Source organism: Lissotriton vulgaris, chromosome 11 (genome assembly GCF_964263255.1).
Source record: "Lissotriton vulgaris chromosome 11, aLisVul1.2, whole genome shotgun sequence".
NCBI lineage: Eukaryota > Metazoa > Chordata > Amphibia > Caudata > Salamandridae > Lissotriton > Lissotriton vulgaris.
Genome location: NC_141699.1, coordinates 865,168,918 through 865,196,376, shown reverse-complemented (window position 1 = coordinate 865,196,376; position 27,459 = coordinate 865,168,918). Strand labels below are relative to the sequence as shown.

The 27,459-nt window shown below is 43.7% G+C and overlaps 1 protein-coding gene across 2 annotated transcripts in view; it reads left to right on the top strand.

The window, feature by feature from the left end:
• FARP2 (FERM, ARH/RhoGEF and pleckstrin domain protein 2) overlaps positions 1 to 27,459 on the top strand; it is a 1,631,776-nt gene that overhangs the window by 364,435 nt on the left and 1,239,882 nt on the right. For both annotated transcript variants that reach the window (XR_015300958.1, XM_086944011.1), the window contains exons 3-4: positions 7,119 to 7,223; positions 8,315 to 8,357. Coding sequence is in view for 1 of the 2 variants with exons in the window: in XM_086944011.1 (XP_086800137.1) it covers positions 7,119 to 7,223; positions 8,315 to 8,357 (148 nt within the window). In the remaining variant the exon portion in view is untranslated. The remainder of the gene's footprint in view (positions 1 to 7,118; positions 7,224 to 8,314; positions 8,358 to 27,459) is intronic.

Genomic DNA, 27,459 nt, shown 5'->3' with positions numbered 1-27,459 from the left:
CTGTCCTGCCTCTTAGCTGGGCTGACCATGGGCTGGTTGAGTTTGATGTCACCTTTCCCTCTCTTACTAAGGTCACGTCTAATTTGCCTCCCAAAAATATATTCAGTAGAAGAATACATAAGGTCACGGCCACTAACTGGAAGGAGGCTTTGATCTTAACCTTGGCCAGTAGCCCTACTGCTTATCCTACAACAGTAGAGGGTTTCCGTGACTGGATTACCAACGCATTGGACACTGTCGCTCCTGTTAAATCCTGTATTACTTAGAGAGCCAAACCCTCAGCCCCGTGCTTCACTGATGAACTTAGAAGGACTATAAGAGTACCATCTTCCAGGCGAAATCCCAATATTTTACTGACAAAATTAGGTCAGCCGATAACTCGTCTAGCATGCTCTTCAAAGTCATCAGAGAAATTACTGAGCCCCCAGGAGCTCCACTCCTGAATCCTACCCAAGACTTTTGTGACTAGTCAACGCCGTTTCCTCGTCATGCTTCAACACCCTGCGCATGCTACGAAAGATCTACCGGTGGATCCCCACCGAGACTAGGAAGACGGTCACCCAGGCCCTTGTCACCTGCTGACTGGACTACGGCAACTCCCTCTACGGCGGAACCACTACCAAACTCCAGAAGAGACTTCAGCGGATCCAGAACGCCTCAAGACTCATCCTGGACATCCCCCGACACAGCCACATCTCCGAACACCTGAGAGACCTGCACTGGCTCCCGATCAACAAGAGAATCACGTTGCGACTCCTCACCCACGCACACAAAGCCCTGCACAACCAAGGCCCAGGATACCTCAACAACCGACTCAACTTCTTCACTCCGACCAGCCACGCCCTCGCCGCCGTCCCCCGCATCCGAAGAGCCACCACAGGAGGAAGGTCCTTCTCCTACCTGGCCGCCAAGACATGGAACTCCCTCCCCACCCACCTTCGCCCCACCCAGGACCACCTCTCCTTCAGGAAGCAGCTCAAGACCTGGCTGTTCGAGCAGTAGCAGACGACCCCCCCCAAGCGCCTTGAGACCCTCTGGGTGAGTAGCGCGCTATATAAATGCCTTGATTGATTGATTGATTGACTATATAGGGCACAGCACTGAATCCGCCTTGGTTGCAGCCTCAGACTGTATCTGCATGCAGGTCGATCGGGGCGGGTCACCAGGGCTGATCCTGCTGGACCTCTCGGCGGCGTTTGACACCATTTCCCCAGTTCGCATGTTTCAGCGACTGTGGGATGTTGGTGTCACTAGGAAGGCCTTACAGCTCCTCCCCTCTTTTATGCACGACAGACCCAATGTAGTCAGCTACGGCGGATTTAAAGCCAAATCCTTCAGTCTTCCTTGTGGGGACCCCAGGGCTCCTCACTTAGCCCCACTCTTTTCAATCTTTATGTGACTCCCTTGCCTTCATTGGGGAGATCTTTCGGCTTCCAAATCCTCTCCTATGCGGATGACACGCAAATCATTATATCAATCTCTGATGATTTGCAGCTGGTTGCTCAAAGGTTCAATACATGTATGACCAGCATAATACGCTGGATGCAGGACAATTCTTAAAATTAATAACGAAAAAAACGAAGTTTTGTATTTTGGCACTCAGCCCTTAATCTGGTCTGCTGCCTGGTGGACTGAAACCTGCGGCCCTCTTCCCGCTCCAGTGACAACTGCCAAAAACCTAGGAGTCATCTTTGACAAGGGGTTGTCTTTCGATGCCCAGGTGAACCGCATGGTTTTGATAAGTTTACTTTTTTACAGATAGCAGAGAACAGGTTCCTTAGGGGAATTACGGGACTCCCCCAGAGCACCCCACTAATCCCTCTTAGTCTTAACCTGGGGAGAAGATCTGTCAGCGATCGAGCTAGATTGCGTCCTATTTTATATTGGAGACGACTTTGGTCCACTCCCGAGATTAAGCACTATGCAGATGGGTTTCTGGCAATAATTAAAATGGACACCTTCCATAAAATACCATGGTTGAAAAACTTAAGGGTAATGTTAGGTGAACTGGGTCTTTCCAACCTCTATGATAATCCCGCGGGGGAAGTTTTCCCAAGCAAAAACACACTCAAAACTCTATACTGGGAGTGGATAGATGGTAGGCTTTGGAGGGGGGCAAAATCTGATTCGATGGGTGGTCGTTTCCTGGTAAGCAAAATGTGTCCCGTATTAGAACAGTATTGGGACAGCATAACTGTCCCTATGGACAGGAAGTTGTTTTTCTAGCTAAGATCTGGCTCCCTCCCCCTGAGACATTTAACAGGCAGGTGGAAGAGTCTGAATACCCTGTGCTGCCCAGCATGTGGCGCAATTAATGAAAGTGTGGGTCACTTCCTATTTGCTTGTAACGCCTATGCCACCCCAAGAAGGGTATGGTTAGCCCCAGTTTGTAAGAACCTTGGGACATCCAGTGCTGTTGAGGCTCAGAGAATTATCTGTACCACCACGGAGGAGCCTATTGTCATGGGAATAGCTAAGTATTTGGGGTGGGCCTGGTCCATTAGGCGGAGAGCTCTCTCTTCAAATGTGTTTTGATTATTGTTTTAAATCTGTGCTAATTTTTAAATTGATAAAACTTGCACAACTGTTTTATAAATATGTATCTGACTAAATGTTTTATTATCAATTGTGAAGTTTTAAAATATATGTTGTGCTTTTATGAGTATGCAACTCGAATAAAGCTTTCCTATCCGTATCCGGTTAGTACCTGTTTTCATATTCTTAAAATGCTTAAGAAAGTGCTGCCATATATTCCCTCAGATCTCCATCGGCCCACTATCATTGCCCTAGTCACCTCCCGGCTTGACTATCGCAATGCATTATACCTCAATGTCAGTAAAGGCTCCCTGAACAAGCTGCAGGTAGTACAAAATCCTGTGGCAAGACTCATACTAAACATTCCCAAACATCAGTCCATTAGAGAAGGAATCTGTGTCTTGCATTGGCTTCCAATCAGGAAGCGCATCACCTTTAAGGCTCTGAATTTGGCGTACAAGGCCATGCATAGTACTGAATCATCTCACCTTATTCCACTGGTACACCCCAGGCAGAACCTTAAGGTCCTCCATCCAGAAGAAGCTTGTCTCGCCTAGATTTCTTTGCTCCAGGTGAGGGGGCCGCTCATTTTCTGTGGCGTCCGCCAAACTTTGAAACACTCTGCCTCTTTTTATCACCACGGCAAACTCACTTGCTTCCTTTAAAAAGATATTAAAGACCTGGCTTTTCGCCTCGTAGTTGGTGACTGTCTGCTTCCCCATCGTCCCGCCTAGCGCCATGACAGCTTTCTGGTTTAGCGCTCTCTACAAATTCCTATCCTATCCTATCCTTGGATGACAAATGGGACTCCTATGTTGTCTGAACATGGCAATAATGTACAGACAAGAAATGCAGTGTATGTCCGAGGAAGTAAGATGTCTCCTTTATTGTGTCAATTCATGATTAAACTATGAGAGGTCATAAACCTTTAGTACTTTCAAGCAGTTCTGAACCCTGGTTTGAGAGGATTCCAGACAGAAGTTGAAGTCCCCTTACACTATTCTGTGGTTTTTCTTAAAGATACAATTGCCCATACCATCTAAAAGGGAAGATGGACAACTCAGCTGAGGTTTGAGGGGTGGTGATAGGGCAGCAACAAACTTCACATGCAAGCATTCCAGCATCTTTGGCAAGTTAACAAATCCTCTGCATATTGTTTTTCAGATGTAGCCTTATTAAGGGCAAGGTTTGTTTTGTTAACAATGGCCACGCCTACGCCCGTCTTATTTAATCAGTCTTGCCTCAAGTTGGGATAATTAGCAGAAATTAATTCATCTAGCTATGTACTTGCAGCCTCACTGAAAGAAGTTTCTGCAATGCAAATTTGGGTGATTTCCATAAGTTGACAATTTCGATTCACGGGATCCTGTCTGTTCTGCTACCTTTCGTTTTATTGTTCCTATCTATGTATTTATCCTCAACTAGCTGACATTTGCTCTGTCAAGATAACTGACTTTACATGTTTAAGTTTTGTACCATGTTTGCACCTATCCCTTGTTTTTATTACATTTTTTGGTTTCTTTCTTACACTTGTCTGTAAAGCGCTCTGATACTCGTAAGAGTCTTGTTCGCGCTATATAAAACTTTCAAAATAAATAAATAAATGTTAGAGTTATACCGCAGAACTGGCATTACATATTGGAACTTTTAGTCAGGTGCAATTGTCTTTGCAACCTTGGGAGGAAATTTCTAGTAAATCGAAAATGAGAGTAGTACCCTGATAAAGGAATGTGCTTTTTTTAAGGTTGCTTTAAGGTATGTGGTGATAGTGTAGTGTAGCATCATTCAACTCGCGCATAAACGTCCCACATTCTAAGGTCATCGCTCACTCATGCTGGTAGTCTTTCATGGTAGTTTTTTTGGCCAACGCTGCAGTCAGGAGGGCTAGACTATGTGCAAAAATCCACCTTTGTGTCAAACTTCATCTGATCCCCAACAGCTGACTCTCTCTTAAAGGTAGCCTCCTCATGCCTCCATTAATGTTACTACTTCCCTAAGGGCCATGACCTTGTCTATGGAGAGCCAGCAAACCCCAGCCAAGAAGGCAGGTAGATTGCTGGGCCCACTCTTTGCCTCCAGCTAGAGAGGTGCCTGGGGATTCTGCCTAAACCTGGAAGGACTTTAGCAATTTAGCGCATTCCTTAATTTCGGACTTACTCATGAAGGGGATGTCATCCAGGTAGTGCAACTTTTTCCCTTTCTGGGTACGTTTTGTGTTATGCCCTTTAGGTGAAAAAGATGAATATCTTAAAGTGCACCCAGGAAATGGAGCAGTCCATTCGTTTGCATTTATCAAAGTAGACATTTTCCTGAGCTGCAAACTCTGCAACTGCAAGATATAGGAAGAATTACCAGGAGTCTAAAGGTAGCCCCCATATTGACCTTAGCAATCAGAGCTCTTTCCCTATAACCACCCCCATATCCACTGCATCATCAACTGATTTCTAAGAACTGGGCACAGTTGTTGGTCTAGCCCGTTATTGACTGATTTGCTGTAGGAAAAGGAGAGGTGATGGATAAGGGGGTAGTGGTTCTGTTCCTTCTCTGGTATGATGATCAATCGGGGGTGGGGGGGGGGGGGGGTGTGATAAACTCTTCTAATTTGGGGGTAAGCGGTATTTGAAAGCCCTGTGTATTCTTGCTTAGAGGAGCTCTTTTTCAGCCTTCGCCCTCACTACTTCGGAGAGGTTGCTTGCTAACTTCATTGCTAAACCTGCTAGTTGAGAGAGCATTGTACTCCTGCCTGAAAGAGGTGACTGTGTGGCTGATGAGCTATCCTTCCCATGGACTACCGCAGCGGCTCTCACCACCTGAATAAGCTGGCCCACCCCAAGAATCCGGATATTTGCTCAAGCCTGCCCTTCCGCCATCCTCTTGGCTGTTGACTGTTTGAATGGGCTGTGTGGGTTGTTGAGTCCAGGCCCAGAACAGCAGAATGTGAGCTCCCTCACTAGAAGAGTTAAGGAAGCTTAGAACTCTTGACATGAGGCACAGAGACTGCACCCATTCATTGCAACACAGAAGGAACCAATAGCCAAATCCATTCAAATGTCCACTATATGTCTGAAGCAAATTCAAGATAAGGGCAGCGCTATCCCTTTTGCGTTCTTAAAAGGGAATACTAGAGCCTCTATGTTTTCTGAAATCCTGGCTCGAACCTCATCCTTTCAGATCTTCAGCCTAACAATCACCCAACTGAGCTACTTCGGCAGCCAGGGCCCCACTGGCACTACTTGTTCCCAAAAATATTGTGTCCAGACCATGCTATACCCTGCTTATGCCCTTGTGTCACCAGTGTCACGCATTACTCTGCCCTGCTCATTCGCATCTGCATAGCTGGTCCCAAGTAGGGCTTGTCTCCTTGCTCTCACCATGACGCCACTGCCGCAAGCTTGACCTGCGCTTCTGATGCTGGTGCAATGCCGTTCCTCTGCCCTTTTCACTAGTCCTCCTTTGATGTAGGGCGACTCTACTTCTCGCTGTTCTTCTCAGTAGCTTCTTTAAATCTTTGTGGCAAACAGGACCCAACCTGTCCTGGGCCACACACCTTGCCTGCCTTCTGCAGGGCTGACCACGAAGGATGGCGGCTAGGCCTTCCACTTGTCAGCTTCCCACTCTGAGGGTTAGCTCTTTCTACAGGCTTCCATGCCCACCTGCTGGATCTTCCCAATGCTGTCCTGGAGTCCAGTTTGGGGGAAAGCCGACAAAACTCTACTGTTTCCCCTTCACGCTGGGTTCTTAGCAGGGCTATAACCCCCCCTGTCCCCTGCTTCCCGTACTGCGTTCCCGCCTGTCACATCAGCAAGTTTTTAAAAAGTTTTTTTTCTTCTTAATGACACCATCTTGTCAATGATGCACAAAGGAAAGTGCAGCACGAAATGCACATGTTTAAATATTTCCATCAGCTGGAGAAGAGGGGTTAATGATTGCATTAGTAGTACTTTCCAGGCCGAATTTAACATTATTTATAAGTGACGTGAAGGAGTTTTATTTGTGGATCTGTGTCTGCTTCTCCTTGATCGCAAGAACAAAGACGTTTTGGAAAATTGGCTTTGTTCTATCTCATTTGTACCCTTACCAGCTTCATTCAATTAAATCCTTCATCATATACCTAGGTGATCTGCATGTTACTAAAGATGTGTTCAGATTTAAATGTTAATGCACTCTAGGCGGATTCTGTTTAGTTCTCATATGCACAAAATTATAATTTTAAGGATGATTTTCATGTTATATTGGGTCATCTAAATTGTCTTCTGGTTGCCATGTCCGACTGATTGCACAAGTTTTGAAAACGTCCTGCCCTACCCACTCTCCCGAACAAAAACCAACAACTAGTTTGTTCTCTATGACTCTAATTATTCTCTAATGCTAGTAGTATACAGAATGTACTATAATATACCAATTCTGTCACTCACAACATAGTCACAGAAGAAAAAAAGTTTCTAATTTTCTGATGGATTGATACTGCGTTGTTCTCTCATAGAGGTGTAGACAAAACGTCGCAAAAAAATAATTTGTAACTCATGGTTCCTTGCTTTTGAAACCGTGTGCAGATACTGATTGTATTTTTTTCTTCTTTCCAGTTAAAGTGCCATGGTCAGATATTGTTATCTGAGGTTTTCAAGCACCTGAACTTGATTGAAACCGATTACTTTGGTATCGAGATCCAGAACAAGCAGTCGTACTGGGTAAGTAAGAACTAGAGTTGCTCACCACGAGCCCATGCCCAGAGCGGGCACTCCATGTTATAACTCGAACAGTGCCTCAGAAATTCAAGTTTACTGTTCTCTGCCGTAGCCTTGCCCAATGAGTATATGGTGGCGCATGGGCAGTCTTTAATGGTGCACTGGGTATGCAGTTCAGCTTTGTGATGTATCTAATGCACCAAGTCCAGAATAAATGTATGACCGTGAGCACGTGATGAGTATGGAAAGTTCCACCATGTTCTGCCCGGTGCAACCAGATCGTGATAGATGGCAGACTTCCTTTTAAGAAATGTTTGTATCGGTTAACTTAGCCTGATGTAGTCAATGAAGCGTTTGTATTGTCACTCATTTAGTAACAGTACACCGCTCACCTATGCTCTGGACCCTGAACATCCCGGTAAGCTGAATATGTGATCACTTTTGCTGCACGTTATCAATGCAAAAACAATGGTGTCTTTTGCTTTCTCGCCTTAAGTGCGTCGGGTATGCCTAGACGTGGGTCCGGGGCTGACTGTGCCACTGAATTCAAGCTAGCCTGGCTGAGGAGGGGTGATGCCTCGAAACCGGTCCCAGGATGCTTGTTTCTGGTCCAGGGAGGACCTGGCTTGGCTGTTCGGTCTGGACTGTTCCCATGAGGCACAGGGTCAAGACTGATTTCCATATAGCTGTGTCTGTACTGGGGTGGCATGGTGAGCAAAAGAACGATGGATTTAACCCAGATCTATTGACTGGAGGAGAATGTTTGATTTACTCTGCATTCCATCCATCATCTGTGTGTCTTTTGCACGTTATTAATGTGCAGTGTCTAGAGCAGTCAAACTACGCACTTACTGAATAGTCCTGAACAGTGTTACCTTGAGCATGTGTGCACCTCAGCTGTAGACTTGAGACCAACACCCTTACACATATTGTATGTGTTGTGAGGTCTCTGTGACACTTCAAATAATTATACATGCATATGCGTAGGTAGGGGCAATACCTCTGTGTTTGGGGGGATTAAATATTGCTCAATGCACAGTTTCTCTTAAACTGTGAGCTGTACTGATATTGTCTTTTGTATGTTTCTTTACCAGACTTGGCTTGAACCCATGAAACAAATTGACAAACAAGTCGGAAGTGAGTATATTTTACTTTCAAGAATGGTTTAACTTTGTATTTGATTTTTTTTTTAACTCTTCTCAGGCTGATCCTGTTGACGACTGCTGCCTCTTCAGTAATGTTGTGTTAAGTCTTCAACTGTTCCCCTTCCTTAAAGGGTTCATAAATAAAGATCAGTTTTAAGGTTCTTGAGTTGGGCTTTTGTATATAAGGTTACCAGGTGATTCCTTGCCATCAGGGATACTTTATCACAGTATTCTTTCTACAACTGATGGTCCTCTGAAAGTCTTGTCCAGTTGACTCCCTTATGATGAACCAAGACTCAAAACATCTAGAAAACATTTGTTTGTTAAATGAAGACGTAGGCATTGAAAAAAGTGTTACGGATGACAAGTGGTCCTTTGGTAACTTTATTTACTTGTTACTACCAGGTATGGATTTTAATTTGTGAGTCATAAAAAAATCATTAGATTTCTAAACTTTGAAATAAGTGAGCTTTTTATTTCCAGGTTAACATTACTTGGTGTTTTCCTTAGCCCTTCCTTGCTGACCACACTCAGTCTGTGTTTCCCCATGTTTGAGGGACCCTGATGTGATGGAGTTTTGACATTCGCCTCATGATTATTTACTGTGCTGACAGTTGATGCCTATGTGTAATGGAACGCTTGACCTGCTTTCTGTTTTGTATATTGCACTACAATGTTGCATGTTGTACTGTGGCTGCCTTGATTTTTTCAATAAAGGTTTTAAAAACTTTAACCGCATCGCTGCGGCGGTTATTTTCGCGCTACGCGGCTTTTTCTAAAAGCCGCGTTAGATGACGAGCTCAGCTAGTCATCCGCACACGCCCCCGTGGCTGATGATGAGCTGAGCTCGTCATCAGCATCGAAGGGCTTAAAAAAAAAAAACATTACTGGGTGTTGCTCGTGAAGGGTCACATGCTGTCTGAAATTGATTGCCTGAAGAGAGAATTGGATCACATGCACTTTAGAGAACCGTTAAGTAGCAGTGGCGGCTCCCCTGCTAAGGTGGCAGAGCGTCAACCCAATGCTTTGAAGCAGTGTAAATAAAGGACAAATAAAATGATAACTCAATGTTATTATTTTATTTTTCCTACTTCAGTGGCTTAGTGGGGCGGGGCTACTCTGCTCTCTGAGCCGGGGAGGAGTTGTGGGCACTCTGTAAAGTGTGCATGAATGTTTGACCGGCCATCTCTCATGCGCACTTTGCATGTTCACCACCCAGGCTGCATTACAGCTTGGGTAGAGGACTTGCCCAGGCCCCCAGTCCCTGTCAGAACCCCTAACCATGATGCTTAGACCAAGCACAGCTGCGCAGTCTTTTTCCCTTGCCTATATAATGAAATTTGAATAAAGAACAGTATTAATCAAGGACAACACCTCCCTACTTATCCTTTTTTAAATACAAATAACATTTGGCTGATACATATTATGTGTTACGGTTGCCTCTCAATTATGTGCTTTAAAAACAATCACAACGCTGCATTGTGATTGGCTCAGGGAAGCCTGGAAGCCTGAATGCTTCCTATTCAGGTGGATGAAGGGACTAGACGAGAGATGAGGAGGAGAGATGCTGCAAAGTTGTAAGTGGTTTTTACTTTAACTCCCTGAAGACCCCCCCCGTCTCGCTCCCGCCACCCCAATCCGTGCCAGCGGCCACTGTTAGATAGTAGCAGTATTTTTCTTTTTACATATATTCTTTGAGTATCTTTAGCATCAGGTCTTCAGGTTTGAAATGTAATAATTTCAGAATTTGACCCATTTAAAGAAATATTCTTACTCAGAAGTGAGAATATAAAATATATCAGACTTTTCCAATGCAGCTTTTTTACTGAAATTAAAATCTAGTTTAATTTTGAAAGATTCTGCGTTTAACTTTTTCTTATCCTGGTACAATGATTTTCTCCCTGACTGCAACATTTTCCTCTAATAGGGTTTTCTAAAAACAATTTGGATTTTAAACCATTGTTGTATTTATTTATTTCAGCTCTCTTTTTATTCTCTTTAAAGTTGACATTATTCATTCAGCATATAATTTCTGTATTCAGACTTGGTTATCTTTTTTATGTAAATTAAGCTTTATTAGATTTTAGTATCAAATCTTTGTGTTATTCTCTTCAAAACAATCTTTGTTGTACACAGCCTGCCGCCTACAACCCAGTGGGCCGCCCGCATTTATATTGCTTGTTCTAATGCCAAAAGCAAATAGCATTGGTACATTGTAACAACTGATTTTAACCACAAGAAACAATAAAAAGCAACAGGTGACGAAGAAAGGAACATATAAACCTCCCAGTATATGTGCTCTGCTTCTTTATTCTTCCAGGGCCCTTTTGCTAGTCTGTTGCTCGATCGTCTGTGTTGGGGCCATAAAAGGAAGCACATGCCAACTCTAAGCCTCCGAAATCCAACAGGGCCACTACCCACCTCCCTGACTTGTAGGTTTTGACAGCTTTAATAGAGCAACCTGCCTCCTGCTTCATCAGTTTAGCTGACCCCCTTACTATGTATTGTCTGCTCAAAGTGCAAAAGGATTTTACCCAGGCATGTTTAGAAAATATGGTACGGCACTCTATATAGCTTAAATGGGTCTCCTGAATAAGACCGCTTTGAGCAGGGGAGAGCTCTAAATATTTCAGAACCAGCCGTGGTCTACGGGGACACCTTAATCCATTGACGTTCCATGAGAGAAATTTCACTTCACTCATCAGTGAAGGGGTCCCTGCCATCACAAAACAGACGGTTAATTATTAACATGAATGAGGATTTTTTTTTCTTTTTACCCACTGCTCCCCGTGCACCCCCGCCCCCCCGCCCACTCAGGGACCCCTCAACCCATGGGAAACCCTCCCTTCCATTAGCCTATTTGGCCTCCATCCCCTCGGGCATTTTAGAGAATAGAAAATTACTTTAACATCTAGATCCATAGTCTCACTGGTTAGGGGCTCTCCTTGACATCCTGCCACTCTTTATACATTACCCCTGTTCTTGATCTTGACAATAAGAGCATCTACCTCTTCCACCGTACGGAAGTGATACATATGGTTATTCTACATTATATGCAATGATGCAGGAAACCTCAGTTGGGCCTTTGCCCCCAGACTATTTTATTCCTCCAGTCTCCCCCCCACCATTTCCCACTGCCTTGTTGCCATGATGCGGGATATATCCAATCTAATTGAGAAGGAAAAAGGGTTAGAGCCTAATTTAGACGTTATGACACCTTATCTGAGAGCTGAGGATAAAATTTTGTCTTTAACAGTATATGTCAAAAAATTAACCAAGATCTTCCTGGGGTTCTACTTGGAAAGATTTCTCTTAAATGGGTCATGATGCATCCGCTGTATCTCATGTGCAAGGTCAGTACCGGGGGAATTCTTCAACCCTGTTTCTTTCAACAAATAAATTACAAATCCCTTAATGTCAGTTCCCTCAAGCGCTTCAGGTACATTGATGAGCCTCAGGTTGTTCTTCCTCAAATGATTTTCCAGCCGCTCAAGATCATCTTTTAATTCCTTATTCTGGTCCACTAACTTCGCCATATCCGTTGTAGAACTAAGTAGGGCCTCTTTAATTTTCAGGATCTCTGACTCTAATGCGTCTGTTCTTTAAGACACTTCCTACAGTTTCTGGGCTAATACTGCACAGGATGTTTGAATCGCAGCCTGATTGGTCTCTGAAACTGTAAACCTGCTAGTCATCTCATCTTTAAGAGCCAATAGAATGTCCGCCAGGGAACTAGGCATGGCACTAGGCATAGCACCTGGCTCACCAGACCCATGAATGACATTATGAGTGGGATTTTGTTGATCTTGTCGATCATCTAGAGATTCCAGGGCGGAAACCCTATTAGACAATCCAACTACAGGATGTATGGCAGATACAGTGTTCTCAGAGATCACACATTGCTGGTGGCGGGTCCTTCAGATATTCAGATGGCTTCATGTCGCATTGCGCAATAATTGTAGGCATAACAGACGACTCACTCTGAGTGGAATCTTCTTGCTGTCTACTAATGCTAAGCCGTTCTGAGAACTTTCTTGAAGTCCTCCTTTTTTTGGATCACAAGTTGTTGAGGAATACATCACCTTGTAAAATGTCTTTAATGATGGGGTTATCTTTGTTTTTAGAGACAGTGCTTTCTTACCTCTGCCCTCCCCTTTCCTCTTTGTAGTGATATCCAACTCTACATTCTCTCCCTTATTTTTTGTTGAGACTTTTGTAGAAGCTCTAACATCTAAAACAGGGGGGGAAACTCGAGGTGGCAGAATAGATTCCGTAATATCGGTATTAGATGTAGAATGAGCTACCCTAGCTCGCAAGGTAAATCTGCTATCTTTGGTAGTAACAATACCTGCGTTCTGAGCCTCTCTTATCGCCATACAGTTAGGGCTATTAGAATCCCCCTCTACCTTATCCTTATCAAACAAGAGAAAATTCACAGAAGTCTTCTCCTGATAGCACAGAGTCACACAATCTACAGAGCAATCCTCTGAGGCACCCAGGTTACCCTTACTCCCTCTCCAGATGACCACAGCTGCCTTGTCACAAAGTCTAGAGTTAATACGCCCTACCTGAATATTAAACCCAGCGTTTTTTCCACTTCACTGCCACTGACTGACCAGACACTTGTGTGGTCCCCAGTACTGACTCTGCCTCCAGTAGCCCGGAGTTGGAAACAGGCAGTACTGCTGCACTGGCACTCGCGGGCTGCACCTTCCCACCGCAAGGTTTGCAGCGCAGTTAAGCTGCCTCTGATGTCCAGGGCCATGTGGGAGCACACTCAGCCATCAAGTCGCCCAGGAGACAGCTCAGCACCATAGACGTGATGAAAGAAGGCACGGTGCCCCCAGACAGCACAACACACACAAAACTAGCAGGACGCCCGCAGGACCCTGGAAAAACCACCCAGCACCGCTCGGCAGAGAAACGCCGGAGGATAACATGGCAAAAGCGCAGCGAAAGAAAGGGCACAATTCTTCACGATTCCTCCAGGTAGAACAGAGGAGCGGGGGGATTCAGTATTTAAAACATCTCCTTAGCCCCTTTTCCAGCAGACATCAAGACCGTTAGAGAGCCCGAGGGAGTTACGGCCGCGACTGCCTAGCTTGCGGCTACCATGTTTCCCATATCATCTTAGAGACCCTGAGAGAGTTACGGCCGCAACCGCCTAGCTTGCGGCCGCCATGTTTCCCATACCATCATCATCTGCCAGTTCTACAAAACCTGCTGAGCTCCCAAAGATAGGTTGAACTGCAACTGGCTATTTCATAGATTTTGATATTTTCACTCTGGGTCCAAGTGAACCCGAGTCACCACCTGCTTCTGTTTCCCACAAACAACAACTTTGCTATTTCTACATTTGGCTGAAAATACTTATTTTGTCTCTCCCTGGCTACAGCTCTGGATTGCAATTGATCTACTTTTCCTAGTGCTTTTGATAGATGTAGTAACTTTCTTTTTCCTGCTCTTGAATGGACATTGTCTCCCAGAATGCTCTGCAGTACAAAATGTGAACTTGGTCCTGAAACCACATACATCATGTCATTGTGAACAGAGACCTCTCCTTAGTGAACATTACAGCTGTTCCGATTCCTGAAGGAATAGTTTTGATAGGGTTGCATATGATAAATATGGTCCAACTGAATTTTTAAAAATACCACACTTGTTTAAAATTTCTTTAAATTATATCATCACCTACAGCACTTTCTTTAATGAATGGGACTTTGAAACTGTAAATGCTATGCTGTCGATTTAGAACAATTTGCTGCATTCTCCAGTAATGAATTGAATGTTGATACCTCTGATTCTGACACCATGTATTGTTACTAACACTATGGTCATTGTTTCTTGCAAAAAGCAAGTATCCCATGTAATGTTTTCACTTGCCATCAATGGGAACATTGTCCAATATACATTACTGGACATTGAAAATTTGGACCAATTACCTTTTACCATGGCTGAGTCACCCTCCAATGAATGGTTAATCCATGGGCACATTATGCTGCCAGTCACGACATTTCAATTTCAGTACTGTCTACAGAACCACCAGGTAGGCAGGTATGAAGCGTTGGGAAAAATACATACATGAATCTTGGGAATTACCGTACAGATTTAGATGCAGGAGTAGAGACAATGAGGTTTTTCTCAGTGGTTCTGACTGCGAGAATTCCTTGAGTGGATCTTTAATTTGTCGGGATATTATGCTTCACGGAGTGTGTAATGCTTCAGTTGCAAACCTATTGTGTCACTTAGGAGGGTCCCCAGCTGCTGTGATACATCTGGTGTTCAAACTGCTCTTGAATGCGAGTTATTTGATGTTGAATATTCGAGGTTATTCTGGGATGGTAGAAGGCATTGCATATCTGATCACAGTAAGTTCCAGGGTTACTTGTTGTATGCAAGGATTGGTATAACCTAAAGCGTGGACGACCAGCATTGAAAAGAGCATTTCCATTCCAACATACAGGGGGGGAGGCGCGGATGCCGTTCTAGGATAAGGTTGTCGGTCTGGGCCTCCTCAAAGATGCCCACAGTTTTAACGGTGCCTCGCCTCTGGTCTTTTTCTGTACTACTTATTTTGTCCAAATGTGTGTTCTTGTGTGTTTGATTATGTTAGTGTCTAAGGTTCCCCCCTCTGGCCAGGGTAATGAATCTGCCTTAGTGCGTGCATGCCATTTGTGGCAATACTTGCTAGGTTTTTTAATCTGTGATGCTGTTGGACATACCCATTCTGTAGAGGCCTAGTGCACACTAGGTCTGCCTGGGAGCTCACCCTATGTCCCTAGGGTTTCAAATCTTTAACTCATTTATCAATAGTAAAAAAAAACAGAGGTTATTCCATATTAATCAATTCACAAGACTTTTCGTAGCTATAACATTTTTTAGTGATACTGTGTTCATTTGTATACATTTAAATCATAAATGGTGTCATGATAAAAAGTAACAACTCCAGTTTTCAAAGAACCAGCAAATTAGAACAATTACACAGTAGTACTTGGAAAAATGAAACATATATCATAACATTTCCCAATGCATTTTGGGTCTACTATGACCCTTCTTCAGGGTAGTACAATTACGAATAACGAATCCAATCTTGATATTATATTGACCACATAAATCATCACATCAGTTCCGTGTTCGGGCACTGTGAAAAAAATAATATTTGCCAATGTATTTATATAGTATGTACAAGATATGAAATGTAGAATTAACACTGTAGTCCATAGGTGTGAATCCAAAGCGTTTAATAGCGAGAGAAATAAGGTAAGAGAATAGCTCATAGCCAAACATGATGAATCGAATGTATGTACAAAAGATGTAACACCAAGCACCTCCCATGTGTGCGAAAAACGTAGTGAAGGAAAATTGAAATGTGTTTGAGACCAGCCTAAACCCATAACCAAAAATGAATGATAATCTAGAATGGGGGAAAAACATCTACCTGATGGTGCTAGTATTCAACTCTCTACGTGTGCTAGCTACACATTTACATAGCAGTTTCGCTCCAGCCCTGAACTAGACTAGCACCCAAAGAATAATTTACAATGGCTTCTTTTCAAGAAATAGCAAACCTTACTCTCAATCAGGCCGAGATAAAGGTATATGGCACAGACGAAGCAGCATCCATATATTCGTTGATTGAACAAGTACGCACATTCAGCACGTCTAAGGGCACTACAACTCAAATGTTGAAACAATTAGAGTATACCATGCGAAGAGAGGTTAACCAACGGCTCCACACAACGACATTAATTGAATACCACAAAGTGAAAAGAATCCCTAGGGGATTACGAATCGCTTTAAAACCCATGTTGTTTAAATTTAACAAAGCATTTATCATTAAGTGGCAAGCGATCTTGAACAAATGTTCATTGGACCTTATATTGTTGATTATAGAGGAACTTTCGCAAATACTTAATGATTTGAAGGATGAGATTTACAAACTTCAACTTGAAATATCTAAGAACATTCCAGAAGATGATTGGGCAAAGATACTGGAAGACATCAATACTAGATTGGATACCCACGCAAAGGAGGTACACGACCGCAAAATTCGCAAATTTCGTAGAGATACAATAGATTATAAATTAGATGAGGTCTATACGTGGGCGGAAGCCTACGCACAAAGGAGATTTACAAGCAGAACTCCAAAAAACACATCATCAGAAGAAAGTGTGGTACAGGATGAGGACCTCTCATTACAAAGAAGACCAGTACCAACATTAATAGTTGCAGAGACACAGGAAACTACAACAGCTAGTACATCCAAGGGCACTCAGCCGTCTTTTTTAGCGGAAGGTCAGTCGTCAGTTCATCCACCAGATCAGACAACAGAAACACGATCAGACGTACCCGCAGGGGACAAAGTCATATAAAAAGTCACGGAAACAGGACGACCACAGAGACAAGTAACAAAAAAAACAACTTAGTAGTGAATATTTCAAAAAGGAAGTTAACTATTGAAGAGGAAAGAGTTCTGAACAAGGGTACATCTTTTGTTCCTACGTATGTCACAAACGGTCTAGAAACAGAGATTGCTCTCTTTAAATTTCTACGTAAATTACGATTGAAGTGGTTTTTCTCCACGATAGACACTAATGGAACAACCAGACAGCCTGAAAAATTCAAGCCTAAAAGCAAGTTTATGTCCCCTATCTCACATAAAATATTGGTCAATTTTGAAACTCTTGTGAGAAAAGATCTTGAGGCCATCAAATATGAGATTCCCAAAAAACAGAACTTATCTAAAAAAGAAAGGAGAATTCTGAACAATCTGAAACAGGACACCACCATTACATTCCAACCAGCAGATAAGGGAGGAGCTCTAGTTATGATGGATACTTCACTCTACGATCAAAAAGTTAACCAGCATGTTTTTGATGCGGAAACATACATATTACTTGACCATGACCCTAAAAAAGGAATTCAGTAAAACACTGGATGAAATTGTTAAAAAGGCGGAACATTCGGGAATATTCAACAACAATACGGGCAAATATCTAAGGACAAACACACCCCAAGTGCCACATATATATATGTTGCCAAAGATACATAAGAGCACCAGAGATCCACCATTTAGACCCATCGTGGCAGGATGTGGTTCTATCCATGAACCTGTAGGACGTTACATTGATTACCATTTGCAACCATTAGTACAAGTTTGGGACACATACTTGAAAGACACCACGGACTGCTTAAAGAGACTTGCAGAAGTCAATGATCTCATTGATGACACCACGATATTGTGCACCATAGACGTGGTGGCACTTTACACGTCTATAGCGCACACAGAAGGCTTGGAAGCCATAGAATGGAGACTTTTACAGTCGAACTTTGACCAACAATTAGGAGTTTTTCTATTAGAACTCCTACACTTTTCTTTGTACCATAGTTATTTCACTTGGAAATCACAGTTTTCTTCAAAGAACGGGTACATCAATGGGATTTTCCGGGGCGCCGGCATACGCGAATACCTTCATGGCGTATTTTGAGCAACAATTCATTTTATCCAAAACGGAGTGGACAGACAACCTAGTGTTGTTCTTACGTTTTATTGATGACATTCTTATAATCTGGAAGGGCACCAAAAGTCAACTGGAAAGCAGGATCAAAATACTTAATGAATGTAATCCGAGGATTCAATTTACTCACAACATCCAGGACAAAAAGATACAATTTTTAGATATAGAAATTTGTAAAACACAACAAGGCATTTCAACTAAAGTTTTTCGTAAACCAACGGATGTCAATAATGCGCTGCATTATACAAGCGCACACCCAAAAAACCTTAAAGACCATCTACCCACCTCACAGTTGATCAGAATAAAAAGAATCACCTCAGATCCGACTGATTGTAACACTCTCATGAAAGAACAAGTAAAACGATACAGTGAAAGGGGTTACCCCCCAAACATACTTGAAGCTTCAGTTCAGAAGGTCTCGAAGATGGACAGAACACAACTATTAAAGAAAACAGAAAAATCAGCCAATGAACGCATTGTATTTGTAATGAAACACTCCACACAATCGCAAAGGATCAAACAGATCATCAAGAAACGTTGGGAAATGATCGCCAATGAACCTGATTTTGCTAACATCTGTAAGTACTTTCCGATCATGGCACATACTCGTTCCAAAAACATTAGAGAAATACTGAAGCATCCACGGAACAACCAAACAACCACCTTTAGAGGTATGCGGAAATGTCACAACTGTGGCCAGTGTAACAATGCCATAGTGAGTAAGGTTTTCGCCCACCCTCACACTGGTAAAGACATACAACTAAAACACAGCGCTGACTGTAACACCACAGGGGCGATCTATGCAATTCTTTGCCCGTGTGGATTAACTTATGTCGGAAGGACCTCTCGAAAAATCAAGACGCGCATAATTGAACACAAGAGCACGATACGTAACAGGTCCACCTCATCCAGCTTAGCGACACATTGGTCTCAAGCATCCCATACCATACCACAACTCAGATTCACTGTATTAGAAATAGTTGAGAAACACATGGGCAAGGATCATCACACAGCATTATCCCAGAGGGAAACATTTTGGATAAAAAAATTGGGTACACTGACCCCAGGTGGGCTTAACGACCAGTATGAAATGGCATGTTTCCTATAGACAGTCATATGTAACTGTGTGAGAATTAATTTTCATGTGAAGATATATTTCCATCAAGCTCAATTAATATGTATACTGCATATGACCTTTGTCAGATTACCTTCGCTAGATATACTCTTGCTCACAGAGTTTATGTTGTTTTTAATGTAACTCTATGTAAAGGATTGACACGCAGTCCACACCAAAGTTTACTCGTTACTTTTCCTTCTCTATTATACTCACTACCTTGGTTGTTTATACCTTTTCCTCTCCCTTAACTCGCAGTACACCATTTGTTTCAACAGATTACTCGTGTGACCAGCGCATACCAAGCGCACACTTTGCACACTACAATATGTCGCCATATAACATGACCATTCCATATTCCGGATGTTGTTACCGGAAACACTAGTGAGGTCTGAAGTAGATCATATGACATTCTAACATTACGTAGCGTGAACGCGCCGTTATTTAAGGGACACGCCTATACACCGGATGTTGTTACCGGAAACACTTGTGAGGTCAGAGGTGACAGTACGCCAGTTCATCGAGGTAAGAAACGCGACTAATAAGGAACACTCGAGATACTAGTCACCAGTCATTTAAACGGATGGGCAGCTGACGCGCATTTTTACTTTTTAGTTGCAGCGGCAGTTACTAACGCACAGGATAGTTTCCTCGTCTGGTATATCTGAGACACGAATACTACATCTCGGGTAAGAATTCAGTGCATGCATCGTCCCCATAGGTTCGACCTTCTTATGTTCATGTTTAGTTGTAACTTGAGCCTATTTTCCAATTTTCCCCCAGAGGCCGACCACGTTTACCCTGGTTTACCAAATCCGTCTTAGACACGTAGAGAGTTGAATACTACCACCATCAGGTAGATGTTTTTCCCCCATTCTAGATTATCATTCATTATTGGTTATGGGTTTAGGCTGGTCTCGCACACATTTCAATTTTCCTTCACTTCGTTTTTCGCACACATGGAGGTGCTTGGTGTTACATCTTTTGTACATACATTCGATTCATCACGTTTGGCTATGAGCTATTCTCTTACCTTATTTCTCTCGCTATTAAACGCTTTGAATTCACACCTATGGACTACAGTGTTAATTCTACATTTCATATCTTGTACATACTATGTAAATACATTGGCAAATATTATTTTTTTCACAGTGCCCGAACACGGAACTGATGTGATGATTTATGTGGTCAATATAATATCAAGATTGGATTCGTTGTTCGTAATTGTACTCCCCTGAAGAAGGGTCATAGTAGACCCGAAATGCATTGGGAAATGTTATGATATATGTTTCATTTTTCCAAGTACTACTGTGTAATTGTTCTAATTTGATGGTTCTTTGAAAACTGGAGTTGTTACTTTTTATCATGACACCATTTATGATTTAAATGTATACAAATGAACACAGTATCACTAAAAAACGTCATACCTACGAAAAGTCTTGTGAATTGATTAATATGTGTATGGTCTATAAGGCCTTGGCTAAAAGCAGCCCCACAGGGATTAGAGCCATCTTGACCTACTACAACCCTAGCAGAAGCCTCCGCTCCTCCAATCATTCCTTCCTTCACATCCCTCGCATTCGGAAAGCCAGATGGGGTGGCAAGGCTTTTTCCCTTTTGGCCCCTAAATGGTGGAACGACCTTCCATTAGAACTCAGGTCCCTCCCCTCCCTTCAAACCTTCAGAGCTGCCCTTAAAACACGCCTCTTTGTTCAAGCGTACTTGTAAGTGCATGAGTGTCCGCTTTCTGATCTTTTTTGTTAGGCGCCTCGACACCTTCGGGTTTTAGTTTGCGCGTTACAAGATGCAAAAATAAATAAATAAATAAATAATATGGAATAACCTCTGTTTTTTTTACTATTGATAAATGAGTTAAAGATTTGAAACCCTAGGGACATAGGGTGAGCTCCCAGGCAGACCTAGTGTGCACTAGGCCTCTACAGAGCAGTATTAATCCAGAGTTGTGGGCACAACTACTTATACTGGGAGGCTCCCAATATCAGGTTTAACTTCATAAAGACACGTTTAATCAGATTACGCAGGTGTGCTAGCTACACATTTACATAGCAGGACATACCCATTCCCCATTACTTTACTCTAAAATTTAAATGTGTGAAGTAAGAACATCATTCAGAAATTGCAGAGATTGAACAAATGAGTTTTAGTGCTTCTGGATTAGAAATTGCAATGGAATTACATTTACAACAGTTGAAACAGCTGCAACAAAGCGAGGCTCTATAGATTATGCAAAACTCTCAGTATGACTCTTGTCATGCTTCTGTTGCTCTGCCAGACATTGTTGTTAGTATCGATTGTCGACTTGTACTCCCCTTTTCCCTTCACAAATGTGCAAGTCTAAATACTGAAATCTAAATATAGAGCTTCAAATTAGTTGTGTACATAGAGGGACAAAGATTTGAGTAAATGAGATATATGAAATCTTTCTGTCAACCTCAAGACCAGTGCATCCTTTGGCAGTTTTCTCCAGTTAAGATGCCCTCTTATGACATAAAACTGTGTTTTATTTTTATGTTTAAATTTGTTTTATTGGTTTCACGGAAAAACATATATAGTACAATACGCTGTTGTTGCCACAAGAGAAAGTAAATAACATGTCCGGAGTATTGCTCCACATGGCCCAGCATAGATCTCGCTAGTGTCGTGGGGCCCAGACAGTGCTCATTTGGTGTGATATTTGAATGAGTCATGGCACTTAGAAGTAATTGTCCATGAAGCCAAAGTATGAAACGTGATAGAAACAAACCCCCCTCCCACCCCCAAAAACTCCCCCCTCCCCAACCGACGGTGCGTTCACTGTGTTTCTTTCTCAGATTCTGTGGTGGCATGATTTGGGTCTGTCAGGCGCAGTAGACGGAGATAACTCGGGCATGTAATTTCATTAAACTCTTAAAAGAGAAGTGTGAGCAGCGGTTGCCAAACCTTGTGGAATGTGGGTGTAGTCTGATTCAGTGTGGCTTGGATTCGTTCCATTCCTAGTGTAAACCATAATTTGTGCAACCAGCCCGTGTGAGTAGGCCTAGTCTTAATTCCCCAAAGGGATAAAATGTGTTGGGAGGCTGCCTGTATCGCAAGACCCATTTGCCGTCCCCTGCTGGATTTTAAAGGAAAAATAAGTGCATTCGGGAGTCCTAAAATGGAGTAGGCTGGAAAGCGTGGGATTTCAGTTTCTAGGGAACTATCTATATCATTAAGGACTGCTGTCCAGTACTCCTTAACTTCTATGCAATCCCAAAGGAGATGAGTCAGGGTGCCCGTTTCCATACAACCCCTCCAACAGGCCGCGCTTCGGGCCGGGTTGCCCCTGTGTATTCGAGCAGGTGTAAGGTACCAATACGTTACCAGCTGCACAGCCGACTGCCCGCTGAATTCCGAGCCGTGTGGGTGGCTCTGTAGTAGATCGACCGCCATTCCCGGGGTGTCAGTGCCCTCCCTAACTCTCCCTCCCATCGTTTCAGCCCTACAGTGGGGTGCGCCTACGGGGGAGGAGCGAGCATCCCATAGAGGTCCGAAATGAGGCCTTGATCCGACTCTTTCGTGACCAGCCATTTCTCGAACTCAGTCATGTGCCTGCCAACTAAGGGGCTAATCTCTGGTTGCATGAGCCAGTGTCGGAGCTGAAAATATTGAAAAAGCTGTGGTGAAGGGATATCATACCCGCGAGACAAATCGGCGAATGGGAGAAAACCCCCTAAGTCGAAGAGGTGACCCGCTGATCTTCCGCTGGAGCCGCGCCATTGCGGGAACGACCGAGGAACAGTGCCTGAAGGGAAATCGAGATTGTCCAATAAAGGAGTGAGCGGCGAAGGGAAGGTCGTGAGCCCTCATCTGATAGCAACCGAGTCCCACACTTCCAGTACAGTGCGCATAACGGGTGAGTTCTGGAGATAGTGCGGTCTGTGGAGGCGGCGAAGGAATAGTATTTTCCATAAAGATGTTTGAGCCATAGCCCTGTCTTGCTTGAAAGAGCCATCTCTTCTCCGATTCGGGCCTGAACCACTCCACTATGTTTTTTAAATGTTCACGGGGGCGCACCAAGACAGAAGTCCAAAGATAATTTATATAGAAAAGTTCTTTATTTATCCATTAGAATACAAATACAACGAGTTCAGCCAACGCGTTTCACTCCCACCAAGGAGTTTCTTCAGGGCTGAAAAGATACAATAAAAGAAATGAGCTAACATCAGTTTCCTGTTACATTGATTCATAGCACATTTCCTGTGTCACAATACATCGAATTTCTTTCTCTATCCAAGAGTAGAGGAAATGCATAGTATAAAAAATCAGGTGATATATAAAAAATAGGAAAAAAGGGGGGGGGGGGGGAAGACTGCTCCATAGAGCTATTAAAAACAATCAACATTAGTTCACATCGTATAATTATGTGACAGAGCTTTGGACTTATGCCCCATTACCACTTCTCTAAATGTATGCCTCCATAGGAGGGAGAGATAGGGGGAAGCTTCTGACTTGGTGTTGGAACCCTAAATGGTTCATATTGTTTTTCTAACACTTTGATGTAACACACTTTAAAAGCAATAGAAACAGTATATCGAAATCAGAGAACTGATGTGCAATCCATTAGTATAATATAGTTCATTTATCTCTTCTTTGTTAACCATCTCACCCTGGTACAATTTATATATACTGCTATACTGGATTTGTTTTACATGACAAGTTTTTCCTCAAGCAATATTACACACATAATGAGTTTTTAGAACACTTAAACGATGACATCCTGAAGAGCTACTTCGTATATGTGCTTAGCATTTCATTTTAAACGACATGACACACCTAATACATTTTTCACGTCATCTACCCATCACAGTTTACCAAGGTTAAAACATACAGAGGGGTTTTAGGGATAGTGGGCAATTAGGACAATTATGCGATGACACCTTATAAGACTGGGAGTTTTTTGGTTTACTGGTATTTTAATTTTGTTTAATTTTTATTTAATTTTTACTGCCAGTATTGTACATAAACGGGGAAGTAAGGGCTGTGTGTCTCTGCATATGTTCTTACCACTAAGTGAAGCTCTCCTGTTTTCAATTCAAATTCTTGGTCAGTCCTGTTTCTTTCATTAGTTGTACGTTTGTCTATTTCAGGAAGGAAAAGAAAAAAAGAATATATTGGGCCCCTACTTTTTAAAAGGATTGTTGTGTTATTATTGTATAGTAACTTCCTTTTAGGCCTACCTTGTATCAACACAGTATATGTCTTCACTCGTGTATTTCCGCGTTCCCAATAATTATGGTTGTTAGTACCCAAAGTGATTCAAACAAGCCACGTTGTTGTCTTCTCAGTTCGTGTTCGTTGTAATACTGGATAGTAAAGAAATTAAAAAATCCCAATTAGCCCATCTCATAGGGCATCTCGTTGTTATGTTGCATAACAATAAAATTTCTCATATCTAAACTCCAAAAAAACAAAGTCTCGTCACCCAGTTTCGTTGTTAATAGCCATGCTCACAATTCGAGCTTTCACCCACTTCAAAAAATTGTAGCATTAGGTAATCACGTAGCTCAACATTTTCTTAGCCTGTATTTAGTGTTGTTTTTATTATAAAGGAGAGAAATCACATCGTTCCTCTTCCCGCATATATTTTATTTTAGATCAGGGACCTTCGAGGTCATGTAAGAAAAAATCCACCATTAACAAAGCAGGGAAAGAGTTCCTCCCAAATCATACATGTTCGACTTTGTACCCACGCAGAGTTTCTGCATTATCTCTCCGTAGGATCACAAGCAAGGCATAACATAAAAAAATTGCCGTTCCCAGCAGAGAACCGATAGAGAACAGTTGGATTCAAAAAACGGGAGTCGGGGCATTTTAGTACATCGGCCACCCTCCCGGCGCATCTCCGTAGGATCACAGACAAGGCATAGCACAAATACTGCCGTTCCCAGTAGTGAACCCAAAGAGGGCAGTTGGATTCTATTAGATTCAAGTCGGAGGTCGGGACATTTTAATACACTAGCCACCCTCCCGGCGCACCTCCGTATCTTCCACTATACTATACGGACTCAAGACCACAAGTCAGGGCATCTCCTGAACGTTGCTGTTAGGTTAGATCAAGGGCCCTTATGTACCCAACAACAAAAACTAAAGGGCAGTTAGAAACATTGCGGGAGTCAGAGCATTTTTAATACACAGGCCGCCAAATCAGCTCTCCTCCATATATTTTACCATGGTATAAGTTCCCATTAAGATGACCCAACCGAGAGACTCGTTCCTCACCGAACTCCACTATGTATCTCAGTTGTGTCGCTTGAAAGTATTGGTGTAGGTTGGGAACCCGCAAGACCCCCTCATCCATCCCCCAACATGCCAACTGCTTGTTCATGCGCGGTCTCTTACCCCCCCAGACAAAGTGCTGAATCGCTGCTTGCAAGGTGTTAATAGTCCCAGCCGGTGGAATCACGGGAATAGTCTGAAAGATATATAATATCTTGGGAAGTGCTGACATTTTCACAGCCGCAATCCTTCCAAGGAGGGACAGCGGCTGCTTCGTCCAGCGCCCCCGGTCTGTTTAAAGCTGCGAGATGAGGTTGGCATAATTCAGGGCTACTGTCTGGCTTGTGGACGACGTGAGGGTGATGCCCAGATAAGGGAGTTGCATCCGGTTTGAATCACTGAGGGGATGGGCATTCTTGCCCAATGGTAAGATCAGGGATTTCCCCCTATTTATCTTAAGGCCCGACACCTTGCCAAAAGCCTCTACTTCCTCCAAGAAGGCCGGTACTGAGTGCTCGGGTGCGTCGAGTGCCGCCAGGATGTCGTCCGCGTACAGGCCGATGGGGTGAGTTTCCCCTCCAAAAGTTATACCCCGGATGTCGGGGTGGTACTGTACTCTCTGCGCCAAAGGCTCGACGTAGAGCGCGAACAAGAGAGGGGAGAGGGGACACCCTTGTCTAGTTCCGTGCTGAATTTCAAAGGGACTGGAGCACAGGCCATTAAGGCGGACTCTTGCTTGCGGGCGATGGTAGCAGCCTGCAACCCAAGATTGAAAGCGCTCACCCACTCCGAAGTGCGTGAACACTTTCCCTAAAAAGCCCCAATCAACGCGATCGAACGCTTTCTCAGCGTCAATAGCTATAAGTACCGAGTCCGATTGCTGGAAATGAGCTTTGTCAATCAGGTGGAGGATACGTTTGGTGTTATCGCTGCATTGTCTGCCAGGGATAAAGCCTGATTGATCCGGATCTATAATCCCCGGGAGACAAGGTCCGAGCCTCGAGGCCAGCACGCCAGTAAAGAGCTTGAGATCCAGATTAAGTAGGGAGATTGCCCGGAATGCGGAGCAGCGAGTGGTGTCTTTGCCCGGCTTGGGCAGCACAATCACCTCCGCCTCCAGGATGTCGGGCGGTATCGAGCTAGTTCCCTGAAAGGAATTAAAACATTTTGTAAGAATCGGGGCAAGCAACAGACAAAAAGTTTTGTAGAAACCGGCGGAGAAGCCATCAGGGCCCGGCGCCTTTAGGGGTTTAAGACGGGAAATGGCACTAACACCTCTTCAATTCGAATAGGTGCGTCTAGAGCTCTCGCGCTCACCGAGTTCAGCGTGGTGGCCGCCGCACCCCGCAGGTAAGCGTCAGCTTCAACCCCTGGCATGGGGTCCGCCATGTAAAGGGACGCGTAATAGTCGCGAAACCCCCTTGTAATTTGTGCCTCATCATGGAGCTCCTCCCCCCTGTCGTTCCGTAAGGATACGATTTTTGAGCGGCGAAGCTTAGCCCGCATCGTGCTCGCAAGAATGCGGCCTGTTCTGTTCCCCCCTATGTAACAAGTATGGCGCAGGAGAAGGGCCGCATACTCTGCCCGATCCGTATCTAAGCTTGCTAACTGTGCCCTAGCAGCTTTTAGTTGTTTCCAGACTCTTGGGGCCCCTGTGCACTCGCTCCAGCTCTACTACCTTGGCGGTGAGGGTTTCTCGTTTATATTTGCGATCTTTGGCCTCTGCCGCTGCTATGGCAATTAAATCGCCTCGCACCACTACCTTCAACGCTCCCCATACTGCCGATACAGGTGTATCAGGGTGGTCGTTGACCGCAATATAATCTGTGATGCGTTGGCGGAGCTGCTGGGTTATCTCTACGCGTTGTAAGAGGGGTTCTCTCAACCTCCATCGACGGGATGGTCGCTGGACTCTAGGGATTCTGAGCGTGATCTCCACCGCTTCATGATCAGAGATGGCCGCCGAAGTGATACGCATATCCACAACTTGGGCTGCTAACTCAGAGGAACCTAGGAAATGGTCTAACCTGGCATAGGTATGGTGCACATGTGAGTAGAAAGTGTAGTGCGATGCCCCAGGATGTTTAGCCCGCTACAGGTCCTCCAACCCCCGTTGCTGTAACCAATGTTTACCTACTTCTGAGATAGCTCCTGTGCCGCTATAACGGTGGCCTGTCCTATCTCTGCCCTTGTCCATCACTAAGTTA